This window comes from Pyrgilauda ruficollis, unplaced genomic scaffold (genome assembly GCF_017590135.1).
Source record: "Pyrgilauda ruficollis isolate IOZ18807 unplaced genomic scaffold, ASM1759013v1 scaffold23, whole genome shotgun sequence".
NCBI lineage: Eukaryota > Metazoa > Chordata > Aves > Passeriformes > Passeridae > Pyrgilauda > Pyrgilauda ruficollis.
Window position 1 is genome coordinate 9,343,088 of NW_024522539.1, and position 20,781 is coordinate 9,363,868.

At 37.9% G+C, this 20,781-nt stretch overlaps 1 protein-coding gene across 1 annotated transcript in view; it reads right to left on the reverse strand.

The window, feature by feature from the left end:
* Window positions 1–20,781, reverse strand: part of TRPM7 (transient receptor potential cation channel subfamily M member 7) — a 52,553-nt gene that overhangs the window by 23,206 nt on the left and 8,566 nt on the right. Inside the window, exons 2-12 of the mRNA XM_041468807.1 lie at window positions 9,027–9,106; window positions 7,566–7,604; window positions 6,915–7,113; window positions 5,551–5,764; window positions 4,908–5,032; window positions 4,120–4,291; window positions 3,165–3,339; window positions 2,288–2,411; window positions 1,667–1,739; window positions 1,291–1,391; window positions 293–427 (exon numbers count right to left, since the gene is read on the reverse strand). Of these exons, the coding sequence (XP_041324741.1) occupies window positions 293–427; window positions 1,291–1,391; window positions 1,667–1,739; window positions 2,288–2,411; window positions 3,165–3,339; window positions 4,120–4,291; window positions 4,908–5,032; window positions 5,551–5,764; window positions 6,915–7,113; window positions 7,566–7,604; window positions 9,027–9,106 (1,437 nt within the window). The remainder of the gene's footprint in view (window positions 1–292; window positions 428–1,290; window positions 1,392–1,666; window positions 1,740–2,287; window positions 2,412–3,164; window positions 3,340–4,119; window positions 4,292–4,907; window positions 5,033–5,550; window positions 5,765–6,914; window positions 7,114–7,565; window positions 7,605–9,026; window positions 9,107–20,781) is intronic.

A 20,781-nucleotide genomic window follows, 5' to 3' on the forward strand; every position in this document is an offset into this window, starting at 1 on the left:
TCTTCCCCACTGTTTTGCACACTTTGTGTGTCCACAGAGCTGCAATTTTCCCTTTAGTGTCCATCCCCACCATCACACACAGATGAACACCCTGCTGACAGACAATTCTGCTGCTGCTGGGGCTCTGCACAGCAGCCAACAGCATCCATTTCCCAACTCCAACCTCGTGCCCAGGAGCCTTCCCTACCAACACCCCACAACCTCCAGGCTGCTGTACACAAGCCAGGACACAACAGGCTGAACAACTAAAAAACTGCTCCAAAAGCAGCTGAAAAAGTAATCATTTACTTACTGTGTTATAAAGTTCTTCCAGCCTGGGAATTGTAAGAAATTTGTGCATGCTTACTCCGTTTTCAATCAGAAGTTTCACAAATGCAACTCTGTCCATCACAAGGGCATCCAGCATAGCCTGTTCCAGGGAGCCAACCTACAACAAATAAGCAAAAAGGTGGAGCCTAGAGAGAGCCAGTAAAGAAGTTAACTTAGATACTGCATCAACCTTCTTCACTTAGAGCTCTGGAAAAACCTTCCATGTCTGTAAAGATCTCACCCTGGGTTCAGGATATCCCCTGAACTTCAGAGTACAGGATGGGAGAACACCCTGAAGACTTGAACTGCTCTGTAGGTACTGCCTACTGAGACAGTGGGACGAAGGAGACATTTGCATTAACAGGATTGAGGTGTTCTCATAGGTTGATATTGGATAAAACTAAAGAAGACATAAAATATCTAAAGCACAATTTGCTTCAGAGATGTCAGAACCATCATGGCAGTTGACAAGCCTCACACAGTAAGTACTTCTGACTGCACACTCAATAAGCCTGTGTTTTATTTTTACACTACCAGGGAGAAAAGGCAAGAGCCATCAGGTAGTTCTTAAATTCATTTTCAAACTACAAAACCCAGACATTTTGTCCCTCCCTCAAAAGACGCTGCAGTGCTGCCAACAGTGCATTTTTACTAGATGCAACTTAAGAACTTTCTAGGGCCATGCAACTGTAACAAAGAAAGAGCATCTGACTAACATGAATTCAGCTTCCACCTTTTGTAGTGTGTTTTCTCTGCTAGTTATTCAGAATAGTTAGCACATTTCTAAAATTTTCAGACAATTTTCAAATAAATAATAGCAAAACAGCTTTAAGGCTACGCAGTACAACCAAATTACTGTCTCAAAACAAATGTGCCAATATTCCAAAGTCTCTCTACAGAAGTCAAGATTCATTCTTTACAGTAAATTCTGCTTCTCTCTGTTAGGAATTATCATTCTGCTTAATCCAGACCATTACATACCAGCCATTGTTGCCCATAAACAAAAACGTGATTTTTGGCTATGTCAACTCTGTCCCAGGCAAGTGTAAGAACGAGCTGGTCAAATGCAGATGCATTCGTGCCTTAAGAAGCAAACAAAATGAAGAAAATTTTAAATTAATTATAATACAAGATAATAAACATTCTTGCTTCCTAAAAAGGCCAAATCAAGCAATCCACCACAAAATTATGCTGTATATGTCATCATTTATGTCATGCTATAGCATCATACAATGAGAATACAGATATTTATTTGTTTAAAAACTTACAATTCCTATTGGTATTTTAGAAATAATCCATCACATAAACACTAATCAATAATAGCTGGATGTTCCAAATTATCTTAAAAAATTCTCACCTTTTAACAAAGCTGTAAGTATTGCAACATCAATGTCCTGATGCTCATCTGACCCAATGTGAAATACTGTAATCTGTCCAAAATGGCAAAACGGGGAAAAATATTTAAAAGTTATTTTCAGGAAAAGGTTATTGGCTTCAGTCTTTTAAATCTTTTTCAATTCCTGACATAAAAGACACCTCATCTTCAATGCAACTTGAAGCCTGTCTATGTTCAACTAACTTTTAGTGTGCATTCTGTTTTGTTTTCCTAAGTGGAAATCTTCAATTAATTTGAACTTCTTTTCCTCCTATGATTACAATTCACTGCTCTCTGTAACACAGTTTCCTGCTTACCTCTCCAGTCCATTACAGATTATGAGATTAACCTGCCCATGGTTAGCTGAATAAAGCAATTTTAGATCTCAGAACAGCACAGTGTTATGTCCAAATGAGACACCAGTCCCTGAACTCAGGATACACATAACCTCTATAAAGTGGTTTTGCTTTAAGCATGCAGCAATACTATTCCTTTATTAGTAGTCACAACTAAAAGATCCAAAAAATAGGAAAAAAAAATCATATCACATATACACAAATGCATGCATGTTGCGTAGAAAAGTCTATGGCAAGATCTACTTACAAGTTCTTTTTTTTTCATGCATTCCAGCAGTGTCTGAAACAAATGAACTGCTTCACTTTGACCAAAGTTAAATGTCTTTTTGATGGTTGAAATGATTTCAGGCTCAGCACCCTCAGGAACATTCCTGAGATCGAAACAAACAAACAGGAAAACAATTGTTTTAGATGAACAGTAATAACAACAATGCATTTAATTACTTTCAACATGTCCATTCAAAGTCCTGCTATCTAAAAGCTTATTACTGTTTCTGTGGCAAAACCTTGGGTAGCCTTTAGAAAGAACTGCAGGTTACTTAACCTAAAATTCTATACTACTGCCTCCTAAAAGTAACTCAACTCTCCCTCCCTTTCCTTCCCATATTGAGTCCTGAGATATTCTCAACCAGAAGATTTTGACACAAAATAATAAGCAGTCGCTCATCTGAGTAAGACACACTTGTGATCTCAGCCTGGACAAAGCTGTTTGGTTTGCAGCTACATTAGATCCCTGCCTCCCAAGGTTCAGAGGCAGCCCCTGCAACAAGGACCCAGTGCGTTTAAGGATTTATGCAAGCCTGACAACTAACTAGAAATCACCAAGTCACCAAGTACTGTGGAGCCCAAGCACATCCCTTTTATTATTTGAAGCTACATTCACAACAGGCAAGTGTTTTTTGCACTAAATAGAAAAAGCTTTTGTATAGATTTATGAAGAAATGGTCTCAAAACTCATCTGTGGATGACAGACATAGACAGATGCCATGTATATCTTGTCATTTATCTGTGTATGACAAGAACTGTCTGGACACAATCCTGTGCCATGTGCTCTGGGATGCCCCACTGTGGTCCATGTGACCCATTCAGTGGTTCTGTCACAGTCTGGCACTGCTGGCACTTACCCCCCCTCCTCTGTTTGCTTGTGAACATAGGCCAGGATGTCTGCAGCTCTGCCAGTTCCTTCACACACCACCACAGGCACTGGAGGGCTCTCCTGAAGGAAGTCCAGAACTGTGAGGATGACATTGGGGCCGCCTTCAAACACAAGTGCCACCACAGGCACACCTTGGCCAATTCCTGGAAAATGGCAAAGACAAAATCCAGACAACTCTGTAAGTGTATAGTGAACACTAAGGCCAGTTTTACATATTTATTTAATCAGCTTTGTCCTTTCTATTGAATCAATGTTAAAATACTGTCTGCCAGATATTAACTGTTGGTAACGCACAGTTTCAAGCACTTTATGTTGTGGGCTGGGACACAAGCCAAGCTGGTCAATACAACAGGATGCAATCTACAAAACAGAAGAGATTCCTCACAGAAACATTCATGAACTCATGTAGAAAACTGAAGAATTTTTCTTTTTTAATCTCCTCTTTTAACTTCCCCTAATAATTTGCAAAGGTGACAACACATACACAGTTTGAACATAGGTACATGGAACCCTCTAGTGATGGGAAACATTGCAAGAGCATTCCTATAAGGGTCAAAATACATGTGTTGCTCCACAACTGGGAAAATACCATACTGCAAACTGTGAAACTGCCTGTGTCAAAACTATTAATTAATCAGATCAATCAGGACTTGGTGACAACACACTAAGACCTGAAGTAACTTACATTTGTTTTTACAAAATAAATAGACAACTTTATTCATAAAGGATTCCTCTGTGGTCCCAGAGAAATCATAAATCTGCCAGCAATAACTAGGGCCCAGAGCAGCCGCTGAAATATGCAATTTTAGACTTGAAGTATAAACAAAAGTTTTAATTTATTTCATTTTGTCATTCAGATGCTTGGTGCAAGCACCTTTTTCATTAAGCCACAGTAACAGCCCTCAGGCTCCAGGATTACTTACTTGCATGGATCCGTTGCAAATTAATCGTTTTTTCCAGTTCTCTTCGCAGTTTAACTTCTGCTCCATACTTTCCAACTGTTCCATCATCCACCAGAATGAAATGGGAATGGAGGTTATTTAGGACGTTTAGTTTACTTAATGGATTTAACAAGGTCTGATATGGAGCAACCACCTAAGTGCAAGCACACAACAATGTCTTTTACTTGCAAAGATTCACACTTGTTTCTGTGAAACTTAACTAGACACAAGAACTGGTGGCTCAACAAGAAGCATTGACACATAAGGAAGCACTGGCACATACAAGCATGCCTTGGATCACGATACACCAACATCTGCAGCTCTGAACTTTGTGCAGAGAAGTAGATAATTGTATCACTAAAGGATGCTGTTCTGAAGGGTAACAAAGATCCTTTGAAAAGGTGTCTTTGGGGAAAATTTGTGACTTCTCTGGCAAACAGCAGCACTGAAGACTCCACATCAAAATTTTTCAACTTATTATCCTCTCTAAATGCGAATTCTCTGTAATACTTTAGCAGATTTGTTATTTGATTCAATAGTATCAGCGGGGGAGGAAAAAGGATTGTACTTAAGAACAAGCTCCTCCTGTAGCACATTTGCATTTTGCAACTTGTTTACAGTAACGATCTTGCATAAGTCACAGATGTCAGTGTATCTTCATAGTAAAGCAAGTATTCCAATGATGCAAAGCAAGGGAAAAGCATGCTTGAGCAGATGTGTCAAAAGTAAATGAGGTAAATCATTATTTCAGTTAGGTAATTCATCCTTACATCTCTTCCAACAAGGTCGTTTCTGTTTTCAATCACTCCCCATGGAGCAATCCCAATAGTGCAAATCTTTCGAGATGATCTGGAAGCGTGTTCTCTTAGAGCATCACCAACATGTTTTGCAACACCTGTTCGTGTATAAAAAGATTCCAGTGTATTGAATGGCACATCTTACTAAGAATACAAATATTTATTTAGGTGTTTAACTGTTTTATTTAGATAACCAGGCCTTTAAGGACCTGGAAAATTAGTGACACACTACCAAAGGAAAGGCAGCATGCTACATCTACTAGGAGGAAACAAAGTCATTTAACAAAACAAATATTAGCCTAGCAAGAACTAAAGAGTTTCCAGCACATTACTGTACTTCTTAATCACATTACACTCTGCCAGTGGAACCCAGAATACAACCAAACAAAAAAAACAAATCCCAAAAACCAGCCTACCAGCCTCTCTATATCTCATTTCTGTTTTCAGTACAAAACAGTAGCCCATTTTCAAATACATATGTTCAAAATGCATTATTTTAATTTCATTTGACCAAACTCGTTCAAATTTCTTGGTTTTAGGAAGTAGCAATGCATCCTACATTAAATCTTTTGGCTCTTATAAAACTGCAATCCAGTTAATCATGCTAGTTCCTCACCTGTGTTCACTCCTCCAGTTATAATCCAGGCCCCTGTGGTCACTGCAGCTTTGATAAGACCTTTGCCAAGCAACTGTTTGATGCGTGGGTGAAGTTCAAATTTCTGCATGCCCCCATGGACAGATATAACAAGCTTTGGCAACTCCATCTGCCATTCTTTGAGCATAAGTTGCAGAATAGCTTCAGGCTTAGTGTCATATGACAATCGCACATACTGCAGGCACAAGAACAGAGTTAAAGGGCTCAAATGTGTAAAAAGAAGAACCAGAATGTATTTCAGGATATATTATCCTACTCCTGGCTGTGGAAACTGTAATTCACTTTCTGAAAACACAGCAGATGCAATAAATGAACAAGCTTCCTTTATATCCTCAGTAGTCCAGATGTGACAGTTTTGAAAGCAAGTTTTGGAAAGAAAACAACTACATAAAGATCATGGTATTCCATCCCTCTGGCACAGTGACCTAGAAAATGACCCTATGAAAGCACTGGATGATGTCTAAATTAGATGAAATTCAGAAGTATCTATAAAAGCTCTGCCATCTGCTGGGAGAGGCTTTTGCATCCCCTGCAAAGAGTTTCACAATTGCTTGGTTTTCCTTCCCCGTTCCTGGTGGGAAGGAAACCTACATTTTTCAACAGAAAACTTCAAAACTGGCAGCTTTTAAACACTCTGTGTTTAACAGCATAAGATTAAGTAGATGGTTGATCAGCTACAATGCTGCCACATCTTCAGTATGAGCTATTGAATAGAGAAATAGGACAGCAGGCAGAAATTGAACCCTTTCTGAATAAAGTTTTAAATACCAAACAACACTAGACCATTAAACTGGTTTGAGCAACCCCACTTGCACTCCGCAGAAGGAAGCGGAAATGAGAGTGGGCAGCCTGGTGTTTCTGGGCTCCTAGAAAAGGGTTCACAGCAATTTTAAGCTACACTAGGTACAAAGGAACCCATACAGTGCTACTAAGAACATGAAAGAACTGTGCCAAAAGCCCTTCTCTCACAGAGATGATCTGATCTGGAGCACTGGACTGTCCTTGGGGCTTCTGCCAGCTGCAGAAAGAACACAGCTCCCTCACTCAAACACTTTGGTTTGACCACAGAAGTCACACTGTACAAGCATTCCCTGTAGCCTGTAACTGCATAAGCTTTAAATAATTTCTACCACAACTAAAAATCTTTTACAAATAGAAATTACAAAGGATTCAAGTCACAACAAAAATGCTAGAATAGAAGAGGGCACTGGTTTGTCACAATAGAGGTATTAATATTTTTCAGCCTTCAATTTCAGAAGTTAAATGAAGCATTCAGCACCAACATGGTGAGAGTAAGAAAAAAAAAAACAAAACATCATACATGCCTTAGCCCTGTAAGAATGAGAGCCACCTTGAAAGTTGATGACACCATAAGCATCAGTAGAGGTCTGTTCTGTGTGTTTTTCCACGGACCATTCTTCTATTTCCTGATTGTAGTTTTCACCCAGCTTCACATCGGAGTATTTCATAGCCAGACTGGCAGTGAAGCAAGCATGTTGTCTGACCAAGCGGCCACAGCAGCACCTGCACCACACCAGGGAGAATGCTTTGGCAAATACTGCCATGGCAGGAGAAAAGAACTTCCTTTAGCCATAACAGCAACAGAACAGATTTAGAAAGCAAAGATTCTAGACATTACATAAACCTCTCTTCCAGAGTGAGCCTTGCTGTCATAAATATTTACAGCAATAGTCAATTACAATACATATTATTATGCAAAATACTGAAGCTCACTAAGGCAGCAAGCTGGAGGCCAGGAGAAATTGCTTCTTTGAAGCCAAGTAATTTATATAACATTTATAAATCTGTGACCTACTTATTGCAGACAGTTCTTTAAACATTAGTTATATTTATTTTGTATCTAACCTTTCACCAACTTGTCAGTCATAATATTGATCAAAACTTTTGAAAACTCTATTATGAAAGCACTTAATGAGAAAACATTCATAAATATTGTAATTACAAAGACCTTTTACCTGACAAGTTGCTGACAAATCTGACATCCTGGAAGGCATCTGTAAGAAATATTTAAAGATATGACTAAACTTCTCACATAATTCACACAGTGACAATTCAGCAACAACCATAGGCCATTCTTAGAAACTGAAGGACAAAATTGTGGTGGGAAAGTTGTAAAGTCCATTGTAAGCGACAAATAGCTTAAACTGAAAGGGCAAGTGTTGAAGACCATTCTGTTCCTTGTTAAATGCTCTGGAAATTTTAACAGCTTCCTAATTACTTTGTTTGCATTTGCAAATTTTCCATGTGCTGCAATTGTGGCTATAAATTCTAAAAGCTTCTCATGTCACATGATTTCAAGGAATGTGGTGAATTATTTACAATAATTTGGAATTTCTACAGCATTTAGTTCTTTTTCTGTTTAAAAACAAAGTACTTAAATAAAAAATAGCAACCTGACCCAGTATAACAAAAGAGATTTATAAGTGTTTTTCAAGCAAAAGAGTGAAATAGAAGTTTTCTCGACCTCAGAAGAAAAGGTTTCTCAGCTGCTCCCACATATATAAAGCTTAAGAAAAAAAAGGTGATCTGAAATCCATAATTACAATAGTAAATATTATGGGGAGATAAAACTGCCTTAAAAATACCAATTTTAAACCTATTTCCAATTCTGTCTTTATTTTATCTGTGACACAAATGTCATGACTAATCACGTCAAACTCAATCATTGTAGGAACTCTTAAATTATACCTGTAACACTTGCTGAAAGCCAGCTAGATATACACCAGAGTTATCACTAACTTGCTTGATTTCACACCTCTAATTTAAGGTAAGGTAAAAACAGCATGTGAGATCTGCTAAATATTTTTAGCCTCGGCCTCCCCCCTAGAAATGTTTCCCCATTTTTCAGCCTAGTTTTTTTTTCCTTTAAAAACTTAAGGATGAAAAATTATTACACATCACATGAAATCTGAACGGTTTCCGTTTATCTGTTTTCCCCAGAAGCAAGTATTTCTTCAGCCATTTTTTTTGTAATTTTTTCCCTACCCCAATCCTTGGTTTTCTTTATTCTTCTATGAATTCTTCAACCCTTTCTTCTACACTGTCAGGTTGATTTTCACACTTCACCCTACACTTACAATAATGTTTTTTAAATTCCAGTAGAGGACATCTCTAGGAGACTCTGGCTTCAGAAATTTCTTTTTCACACCCCCCTGACTATAAACAGATCATAGACATCAGTAGGAGGAGTGGTAAGAAGCAACAAAGGGAACAGGGGAATATTTTTTTTGAGATTTCTGCAATGCCAAAGTACTTTCAGAAAAAGAAAATCCAATTCCCAGAGCAACAATGTCCAGTCACGAAAGCACAAACCCAAGACAGTATTTCATACCAAAAACCAGTCCAACACTCACGAGAATACTGACTTTTTTAATATTGAAGAGCAGCAATGAGCTCTTGCATCATTTCTCATTTACCTGTGGGGGTCTTTTGAACTCGGTATAATATACACACACTCCCTCTTCGTGAAAGTATTTTCTATCCAGGATTTCTGGGACTGAAAAACAAAAAATTTAACAGTATTTAAAAATACAAATCACATACCTTTGCAATGAGAAAAGCTTTTTAAGAGCTAGAATATGAGGGGTTCGCTCTCTCAAAAACTCACAAACCACATATGACCTTATAAAAGTATCTCACACATCTCTCCAAAAGTTGAGACAACCAGAATCATTATGTAATTTAGACACAAATCACTTAAAATTAGAAGTAATATTTTTCAAAGCTAACATTCAAATAGCAAATACATAAATAAATATGTACCCAAGAAAACACCCCATAAACAATTTTAAGATACACTGTTACCCTATCTTAAAAAAATTACCTGCACCAAACTGAGATAATACTAATTTTATCTATTTTTCTCTTTAATTAAGTCAAATTTTCACCTTGAAATTGTGGGTAAGGGAGTTTCCTAACAACACTGGCAATCTTTTCAACTAGCAATAAATAGGCTATAACATTTGTTCTTCATCAAGAAACTTTTCATTCCAGCAAATAAAATTAATTGGAATCTCTGAACTGCATTCTAAGGTTAAACTTAAAACATACTCTGAAAAACGAAATTAAGAATGTTCACTACTTCAAATGCTTACTGTTCTAATCACTGGACATAATTTCTTTCAGTTGCTTTAAACAACCACATTATCTCACATAATAATCTTAAGTTAGCTGCTAAACAACATCATAACGTGTAATGTCTATGTCACGTTTCAGCAATACATTGGGAAAGAAATTCAGACAGGACTTTTAGAAATTAAAAACATGAAAAAAATCTTGGAAGGCTAATTTGCATCTTATGCAACATTACTTTAAATCCTTACTGAGATTACATGAAAATTACTTAACTGCTAGCAGCAATGTGCTACATTTACATTTTACCTTTAGAAAAATTTGATAAATTTCACACTGTTTTATTTTACAAGAAGGGGAAAAAAAGACTGATGGATATTATTCACAGGTATCTCATCAGAGGCCTGCGGAAGTGATGAAGAAATTAAGATTTTCGGGTTTTTTTAGATTATAAGAGAAGTTTAAGCAAAGATGGATGCATTTTTCAGTCACTGCAACTTCAATATCAGTTTAAGATAATACAGAGACATTATTACAAGTAAGAATGTACCAGCTAATTTTAATAAAGACCCCCAGAAAACTCCTCCTGAACTGCTCATCCTCTTTCAAAACACTTCCCAGGCTCAGATCTTTCCTACATTACTCATCACGATCACCTTCCAATATTTTGCTTTAGTGAACATTGGTGATGAATTTATCAAGACAGCAACAAACTGCTGCTTCAGATTCTACCTTCACATTAAGAAGGCCTTGACTCTTCCAAGGAGGAGGGAAAGTTGCAGAGTAAAGGCACTTCTTGAGACAGAAAGAAGGAGAAAAATACACAATCCACAGCAAAGAATCATGGAAGGAAAAGCAGGACAACAGAATGAGCACTCACACAGTACATTTCACATTTAAACTAATCCTTTACACGCCTGGAATAAATTAAATAGCCAAGGTCATCATTTGCTACTGTCCTAGCTCCTTTCCCTACAGATAGGAATGAATGCTGTAACGAAGGAGCAGGAAGGCTGAGCAAGGGAAAAGCAGGATATTAAATATTATATGCAAACACAGTGTTATGGAGGAATCCATTACACCATTCCATTTATGGTCCTTTTCCCTCTTTTTTTGTTTGTTGGGGTTTTTTTGGTTTGTTTTCTTTTCAATTCTCCTTTGAAGCAGAACCAAGTGACTGACCCCTAAGAGGCTTGTGAAAGAAAGATCTCTTCCTCTGCTGTCCTCAGAATTCATCTCTAACCTTTTAGCAGCATCTCCTCAGTTCTTTAGCAAGGAAAGTGTACCATCCACCACAAAGGAGCTGAGTATTTCCTAGGACACCTTTGCCTTGCAAGAGCTGGGCAGAAAACAGCTCTTTCTTCTCTACCTTTATCAGATGATTAGCACTGTTACAAAAATAAACTTGATATATGTGTATATGCACGTTTATACATGTATCATACTAAACATGTATTTTTACATATAGTAAGTAGTCCAAATTTCTAGCTCCTTGTTAAGGGTTTTTTTTTAAAGCACTATTAAGCTTTAGCCTTTGTGAGACAGATCCCAGTTCTGGAAGCTACTTTCTCTTGCCTGAGTCCCCACTGTTAACAAGGGAATCTGTGTATTTAATTTCTTAAAACTGAGCACGATTTTAGCACTGCAGTAGTTTAAGCTTAACTCTGCAGATCCTGCAGAATATAAAAAGATACAGAAGAGTAATTTAATACTTAGATGTCTCAGCCAGCTGGCTAAAACCACACCTTGAAGCAAGAGATCACAGGCATAACACACAAGATGTTAAAATCCAAAGAATATAAACCACAAGCAATTGCGTCAATTGCTCCACGCAATATTGTTTTATTATTGAGTGGTGATCAAAGCTGGGGACAAGGAACACTGGCTCACAATGTGCAACACTACTTTTCATAATAAACACTTCCCAAAAACAGAAAAAAAAGAAGAAAAAACAAAGCTCCCAAAACAAAACAACTAACCATTTATCAATTTTTCTCTTAAAGAACCTAGTTTTACCCCGTTATCAAGGATTTCTTTTAGCTTTTCAATAATGCAAATATTTTCAGCACACATCACTACATTTTATCGGTCATCCCAAGTCAGTTATTTATGTAGAAGAAGCTCTGTAATGTTATTAAAACGTACTTGAAACTTCTTGGTAAAATTAGACTCCCTCTAGAAGCATGCCTGTATGCTAATTAATTGTTCTTGCAGAAGATTTTACACAGAATTTGCTAATTCCAGAATCTTGTCTTTTGAGAGAGGAAAACAGAAAAAAAAAAAATAAATAAAAGAAAATACTAACCGAGAAGAGAACTGAGTGAAAGACAATTCCCATAAATGGGTAAAAATCACATTAAAAATGCAGGAAGTATTGCCTTCCATGTAAATGAGAACAATTATTACATAATGTTCCTGTGATGACCACAAAAAGGAAGATGCTATGAGGACACTGTTGAGTATAAATTAGTTGTAGCAGTTGCCTCTGAGAAGTACTCCTCATCAGCTAAAGATGAAGTTAAAATAGAAGATACAGTCTGAAGTCAAAAATCAATATGCAAGTTATCAGACTGTTTAAGAAAAATTGCCTACTCTCATTAAAGCTTTTTCCTCATCTGAACAGGATACACAACTCCACCCCCCAAACCCTGTTTCCAGTAAGAGGCAGCTCCTGCTGCTCCAAGTGCTCTGTTTTCCCAGTGTATTTTTAGAAGATGTACTTTACACCATGGTTATGGGTAACACAGGTCAGAAGCCTTTTAGCAAAAGGCACAAGTAACATCAACATATAGAGATCTACTTTTCAACTATTTACTTACTTTCTTTTCAAAATTGTGGAAGGAAAGAACTTAGCTTCCCATATTCTTTCCTGATTCATTCTGAATCTCTCAAGCTAAATAAAATTTAACTTACAAGAAAAATTGTAATACAACTTCTATTATTCCAAAACTACCTTCACTTTTCTCAGATGAACCTATGAAAATTTCACATTAAGGACTTCTCAGCTGGCAGGATCTTGTCTATACACATAAGAATTCTTAAGTTTGACCTTTTTGGAAGAGGTACTACAGTAACTAACTCCTCATCCCAAAGAGGCCAGCAAGGCTTTTGCACAGACTTTAAGCTGTAGGTTTCACAAGGTAGCTCATTCTGCTTGTACTGATTTCTGAGCAGAGTTCACTGTGTCTTCCAGTACTTCTAAAGAATGCCAAGAAGCAGAAAGCACATAGATGTGATTAAGTCATCTAGAAGAGATATAGTCACCCTGGGATGGTGAGTAAAATAAATACTTCACACTATTTCAAATAAATATGTCCTCTCCCAACAGTCTCACCAATACTGAAATAATTCCAATTGCTTTTGAAACAAAACTTACACAGGTACTTGCTGAACTACCAACTCAAGAGAATGTGCCCAATTATTTCCAACTTCTGGAAGTATCTAAATGCCAAGATAATCCCACAGCCTCTTGTAACAGGTGGAAGTTTTACCATTGCCATTTTAATATTAACTATGTTTGACTCAGCAATAGCATTAGCACTCCAAAGCTCCAATAACAAAGATTATTTAAAAGTACCTGCTCAAGATTTATATGTGATCTTTACTGAAATTCACACAGTCTCTTTATAGAATGAAATTTTTACCACAAATTATAATTTGTGGTATATATACACATTTTGTATATAGCAGGTGAAAAAATAAAATTTTAAAAAGAGAAACCACCCCTGAAGTACAGTATGAGATCATGTCTCAGAAATAAAAAACAACCCCCTACCACTCTCCCCACTTCAGCTCACATGTTTTTAAGAGCCTCTCATTCAACATATTAAAAAAATGAAGACAATTAAGTTCTAGCAATTGATGCACGGCAATATGGCACAGCCTTATCAAGCTACTGTGAAATTCTCAAAGTTGATTCAACAGGTTCAGTTTGATTTTTTTTCTCTATAGAAAGTAAGCCTGCCTGCTTGGCAAGATCTCAAAATTACTTTCATTATTTTCAAACAACATAAATATGGCAGGTATAAATAATATTTGTAGTTGGCAACCCTGAACTTCTTCATGCACAAAGGGATCCCAGTACATTTTTTCCTACTCTTTTGTGATACTGTATACTATTGTAAGATAATAAGTTACAATATTGTAACAATATTTGTTACAAAACTTAAATTTAACTTTTCCCAACTATACTGCCCTGGAGCCTGCAACAGTGCATACCAACCCAGCAGTCCTCCTGATAATTTTTCAATGAAGCTCCCCACTGAATCAGGAAAGTGACCTGAATTAATAAATAATTTGCTAAACTGTGACCTTTTTAGAGGGCTGGTAATGGGAATTTCAGTTACTGATAGCACAGACTGAGCTTCAAATTTAGAAGTCATATCACTTTCTACACAGTCTCATATTTCATCTTTCAAATCTCTGCTTACACCATATGGCTGTTCAATACATTCAATGCTTACTCAAGGAAAAGATCCACCAATTTTATTTATCCTTTATTTAAAAACTAATATAATATAGACTCTATATTCTTTCTCCACTGCCTCAAGTTTTCCAAAACGTTTATTTTCCACCTGAACAGAAGAACATACAGGAAAGTTTCAGCAAGCCTGAAAACAAGACGACACAGTGGAAACTATGTGCAGCAGGAATAGCCGCGCTAGCACTGCCGCAGAGCAGTCCTCTCTGTCTAGGTCACTTATAGCCAGCAAGATAAATTTCAAAACATTTCTAAGAGACATACTGTACTAACAATGGCCTTTATCTTGTCTATTCAAGGAATTGTCCACTGACATTGTTCCAGCTTGAAGTTACTGCTTCTTATGTAACTATACATACCACACACAGTCTTCGTGACTTACCAGAGGATCTCTTATCTGAGAAACCCACTCCATTATCCAAACACGTGCTACACCATGGGACTGACCTGTGATCCCTGCCAGACAACCAGCCCTAGCCAGGCACTGAGCTCCTGCAGCTATAGCTGAAAGGCAGAAATTCCAGACGAACCTCTATCTTATTGCTTTTATGCCAGATACATTGAATAAAGCCAAACAAAGCCAAACAACCATGATAAATACAATATCCAATTAGGTTAATGCATATAAAGTAGTTTAGAATTCAGAAAGCTTCTTATGGAAAGAGGAGCCATAAATAAAATATAACAAATGAAAAGTTTCAAGTATGTTTTAATAATGTTATTGAGCCTCCTCTACATCAATAGCTCACTGAAAAGATTTCTAATAAGCACTTAGAACCACACTCCATGTAAAGCACCTGGACTTGTTTTTAGGACAAATTAACTGGATTATACTGAAAATGTGCACCCCAGGATGAGCTGAGTAATTAAGCCATTGTGTATGGGGTGGAGAGCTAGCTGAACAACAGTTACATCGATCTACCAAAGAAAATACTTAAAGTTTTGTATTAAAAATAGCAGCAGTGCACATCTCAGCTCCTCAAGGAAATGTTTATCACTTGAGTAAACTCTTCAAAACTTCAGCTAACTAAGCAAATAAGCAGATGGAAGGGGGAAAAAAGGTACTTTAATTCCATAGATTTGCTTCCACTTGTTTTAAATTCTTGGCTCCGTCAAAACCCAGGCATTTAATTTACTCGCTCTCCCTTCAATTTAAAGTTACATACTTCTGTAATTTTAGTTTGGGGTTTTTGTTTTCTTTTTTAAAAGAGGGGGGAGAAAACAAAGCATTTAGCCAGCCAGTATTATGAACTATATTTAAAAGACACTTTGACACAGAATAACAGTGCTGTCTGTCCAGAAAATACACAACACACACACAGGGCACCTACAAAACTTGTTCCTGAATCAGTATCTACAGTACCAGCCAACCTCAATTTTTTGTACTAACTTCCACAGAAAGTATGGATATGTGCAATACTCAAAAGACAGAGGCTCAGACATTATCCCAATGCCAGAAGATACTTATGCGGTGCTTTAGTGTATCCCTGTGAAGAACATCACTCTAAATGACAAGGACTGTGCTTTAATTGTTGTTTAATCCACTACAAATGAAAATTTTTGCAAGGATATTTTACCTGCTGCATCAGGACTACTTATTAGTCTAAAACCAGCTTCATTTACAAGAAGAAGTTGGTTCTTTCCTTTTTTTCCCCAAATGCATTGAGGCATCTCTTGTCACAGAATGTGATCAGCTCAGACAGACCCATCAGGCTGGAAAGGGGTCTCAGCTATGCTGAAGATCCTGTTCTGAACAGAACAGCCCACCAGGCTTCACTGGACTCCTAAGAAAGCAAACAGCTCCTGTTTTCTGGATTGAAAAACTTTTCTAGTGAAAATACTGCTACAATCCTGAAAATAGATTGTTTGACAGCAAAAAAAAATTACTGGGTTTACATTAAATAAAAACTGTTGAAGCCAGCAAGGAAAGAGGGCAGTCAGAGAAAGCCCTCTGTCAATTCTGCACATGGGAAGCAGATCTCAAGTGAGCCAGAGAGCAAAGATATGAATCTTCCTCTCAATGGCTCCCTTAGTGCTGAAAACAAACCTTCAACAATCCTATTTTTTATTAAACAGTTCAGGAGATTTGCTCTGAACAGATTTCACAGCAATCCAGGTCTGCAACAGAGCAGCTATTGTTTTATCAAGTTCTTCTCTGATGTAATGAAGCCACCACAGAACTCCCTGAATCCACGTGCAATTTTGGATGCAAAGGGTAATCAGGATTTGTCAAAAAGGATTTTTACAGCTCTCTCAAACTTGATGAAAATTATTCCAATCTGCTGTTTGGAGAACAGGCTGGTTTTTAGAGAATTATTTCACTGTATGACTACAAAGCACATAATTCAGTTGTTTAGGGATGTTTTTTTCTGCAGATTCATTTAATAAAGAATACCTAAATTCATGAACAGAATTTAGCACTATGAAGTGGTGCCTTTTAACCCTGATGCACCAGAATAGAAGCCACAGACCTAATATTTTTGGTATATTTTTGTACATTCAAATTCAACACACTTTACCCATATTGTTGGGAAAGTTATCTTCTAACTGCAATACAGGTCATTCAGTGGAAAACTCAAGAGTAAATGCAGCATACTTTAGAAGAAATAAATTTATTTACTTAATAGGTCAAGGTCTGTGTTGTTCTGCAGTTAGACCAGTCATAGAAATACTCCTGCTTTTCAGAAAGTATTAAATTTGAAAGTGCATACACCATCCACACAAGGCATAAAATAAACATTAATATGCACCTAGAAAATATTTCACAACTGATTCTACATTATGGGATAGCTCAGGTGACTATGGACTGAAGCATCAATTGATTTCAGAAGACAATCACCCACTGGTGTAGTTTCAAACTGGCTTTTTCTCAGCTGATGTAACAATAAACACCTTCAGGGTTAAGTGCCCAACTATACCAGATACAGTAATTAAATTTGCCACAACCAGAGACTCCCTGAGTCTGTGTCAGCACAGCAGATGGCAAACTGTTCCTGAACACGCCTTCAGAAAAGCCGAGGGAAAGCAAGGAGAGAAATGCATTTTAATTTTTATTTTCCAACAACTTTCATTGACAGAATTTGGAATTTTGGTAGGAAAAAGAAAATACAGCAGAAGGCAAACCAGTTTCATTGCTGTGAGCTGAAGTAAATTGTTTTCTAAATAAAACATTCACAGTCTTCCCAATTAATGAAATACCAATCTAAAAAAATATTACCCCTGCTAAAAAATCTATAAATTACTTTCTCTGAATTCACAGACCAATCGCATTTTGATGCATTCCACAAAATATTTCAAAGCATATACTGAAGTTATGACCTAGAAGCAACAAACCAGTGAGTTTTCAAAGGAGATGAAAATAATTCTTTACTCCCTCACACTTAACACCATGGATGAAAGAAAAGGATAGCGAAAGAGTGTGTGGTTGTAACTACAAGAAATATAGCTACATCTTTTCAGCCATTTTCACTCTTAATATTCATTTTGCTCAAATGAGATTAAAACAAAATAAAAGCTAAACAAAAAATCATGGTGAAGTACAAAGGAATGTCTGCAAGCCTGTCATACAGCCCCTGCTCCTTTCTGATAGGGCTCCTCACTTAAAATCCACTTTTAATTATATTGAATGACCCATATAAACCAACCTGAAATCTCTTGCATTTTCAAACATCCAACCTCCTTTCCCTTCCTTATCCACAGTGATACAATTGCACAGTCTGCATGCTCCTCACCTCTCACAGCACCAGAGATTTTACTGCAGTCTGTGATCATTCTGACCCTACCAGATGCAGATTGCAAGCCTACACACTCTCTTAAATAGGACCAGCAGGAAGGTAGAGTCAGCATTCCTACTCACCACACACACAGAATGATGCCAAGTCTTTTTAAGTCGGCCAAACCATCTCTGTGGGTATGAGGGCTGGTGCCTCTGCCTGGCCCTTTCTGCAGGGACAGATGGGACACACTGTGCCGGCTGCTGAAACCCCTGCGCTTCCCGGCTCACCAGATCTACAGGAGAGCACTCCTTTGGCTCATGCCTCACATTTCTGACAAGTGCTGGGCTTACCTTGCACGTGCCACAGAGGGTGTATGAACAGACAATCCTATAAACTCTGGATTTATTTTCGGAAAGAATGAGGCTCGGGGCATGGTTTCAGCAGTAAAGCAACTCACATAGTCTGGATGCAGTTGCTGTCCTCCTCAAGCAACCTCCAGTCCCTTCCCCATTCACACAGGGAATACAAGTCACAGGTGCAAGAAAGGAGGCAGTGGTGGCCACCTCGGGAAATAAAGCAGTGGGAAAAGGCTCTTGTGACCAGCCAAATAATTAATCCTGCCCTCAATTTGCTTCAGCTTTGTTCCCTGATGAGAAACCTCAGCTCTGGCAGCCGCTGCTCCTGGACAGCTTTAGAGGCTGCAAGCCCCTCACCTCGTGCAAAGGATGTACTCCAGCAAATTGGAGCTGCACATTTAAGGGAAGTCCTCCCTTTCTAGTTCATGAAGTGCATGAACATCTGATTAATTCGGTATGTGCTGAAGCACATTACAACTACAAAAGCAAACTGCAAGGGTGGATGCTGTTTGTCCTGCTCTACCACTTTCTCAGCCTGTTCAATTTACAGATCTGACTTATTTTTCATGTCATACAAAGAAAGACACTTCTCTATCATCACAGCAAAGATTCTGGTGCCTCCTGACTTAAGTAGGCTATTATTAACTCACTAGAGGAATGGAAACTTGTTATCACTAAGGAATTTTTGACATAGCTGGCCTCAGACAACTCTTTGAACATCTATAAAAAAAAAAAAGGAAGTCTATGCCCACATTAATTATGGCAGATCAATAATATTTCTCTGAATAGCATGAGTGAGAAGGAAGAGAAACAGAACATACAGAAACAGTGTAGAGAAACAGTGGGCACATGAAATAGGAGACAGCACCAGATCACTGCTAGGGATGATGAAATTTCACAGAACCTATGTTTAGACACAGTATCTGGGAAAAGAACTTTATTGTTATAATCAAAACTACTGAAACTAGGAAAGAGGCCCACCTGCAGACACACAACCAAAGACCCAGCTGAAACAGATCTGGAAGTTTGGATTCTCCCTGCCTGTACACACCTGCACACCAATGTGCCAATATTTGTTAGGCACAGTAGGGGAAGCAAACGTTTTGGTCAGCTCTAGTGATCAGACTTCTTGAACTATTAGAACAGACTGGAGAAAGTAGGATGAGCTAGCATAAAAGCAAGCAAAAACAAGAATTTGCTATAGCTCACCTACTGCTGAATTACAAAGCCCTAAGCATTTTTAAATACAGCTCATAACAAAGAGCTACTGGATTCAGTTACATTTCCAGTGCCCAGCAGCTCTGCTCTCCCAGCCAGCTCAGCCTGCAGCCCCACCTCGGGGCACAAGAGCCCTGACAGCATTCGAGAGACATCCATGTACCTGAACACTTATCAGAAGATAAAGCTCCCCACTGAAACTATTCAAGTAGTTTCTGTTTTCTACACTAGAAAAGTGCAAAGAAGAGACTTAACTGGTTTGTTAAAGAAATGTGAAAGCAGCTAATTACTTCTGAAATAATATACAATGTTTATTTAGGCACTTTTAACAATTTCCACCCTGTTTTTGAGGGTTGTTTGAGCTTTTGATGCTTTCAGAGGCTCTTCTATGTTAAATACCACAAGTCTAAATAATTACTCAGAAACTAAATATATTATTTTTAGAAATAAAATACTCTCTTTCTTTTTTGTTTGGTTTGTTGTGTTTTTTTTCCCCAGGATAGGGGAAACAACTAATTAAATAATATTGACAGACCACAACAAGATTTCACATGGAAAATGTTTCCTATTTATGGTAATTTCTTCCAGCATACTAAATGCCAGTAAAACTCACCAGTGCTGAGTGGTATGTGGCACAAAGGCCTGTCCAAGCTGCACTGGACTAATACCTGGGACAGGCTCCTCCCTGGCCTGCTGGGAGAAGAGTGAAGACAATCATCCCAGAGAAACAAAAGACACCAGCAGGGAGGTGGAGGCCCTGGCAAAGCCAAGAAACACAGGAGAAATATTGGCTTTCACAGATGCAAATCTTCAAATTATAAAGTGAGGGTGCAGTCAGAGAAGACAAGCTGAGGAAGTTCCTACTCTGCCCTCCCACCCATTCTGCTGCTACTTCTCCCCCGCCTGCAGCTGAGCACTCACCCTCTGGGAAATGGATTGAGCTCCCTAAACCAGCACATTACTCTCAGGGGGAAAAAAAGTACGTAGCTTTAATGTCAGAATGAACACATTCAGATGTAAACTGGACAGAAAACTAAAGCACAAGAAAGAATCACATAGCAATGATCAGGGTGGGAAGAAGGGAAGTAGGACATCCTCTTTGGTAGCAGAAAGATACTGGGCTGGCAGAAGAGCTGAGCTGATCTAAGCATATTGCCAAGGTACATCAAAATAATCCCCAAAAGCACACAGGCTCTAGGCACCCAGGGAAAGACTACAGACCTATCACACAAAAGGATTTATTTTTTTAATGCACACACATCCTTATATTCAGGAAGGAAAGGAAGTTAAGACTGTATTTCTTTATTTCACAGAGAGCTGCCAATGAAGC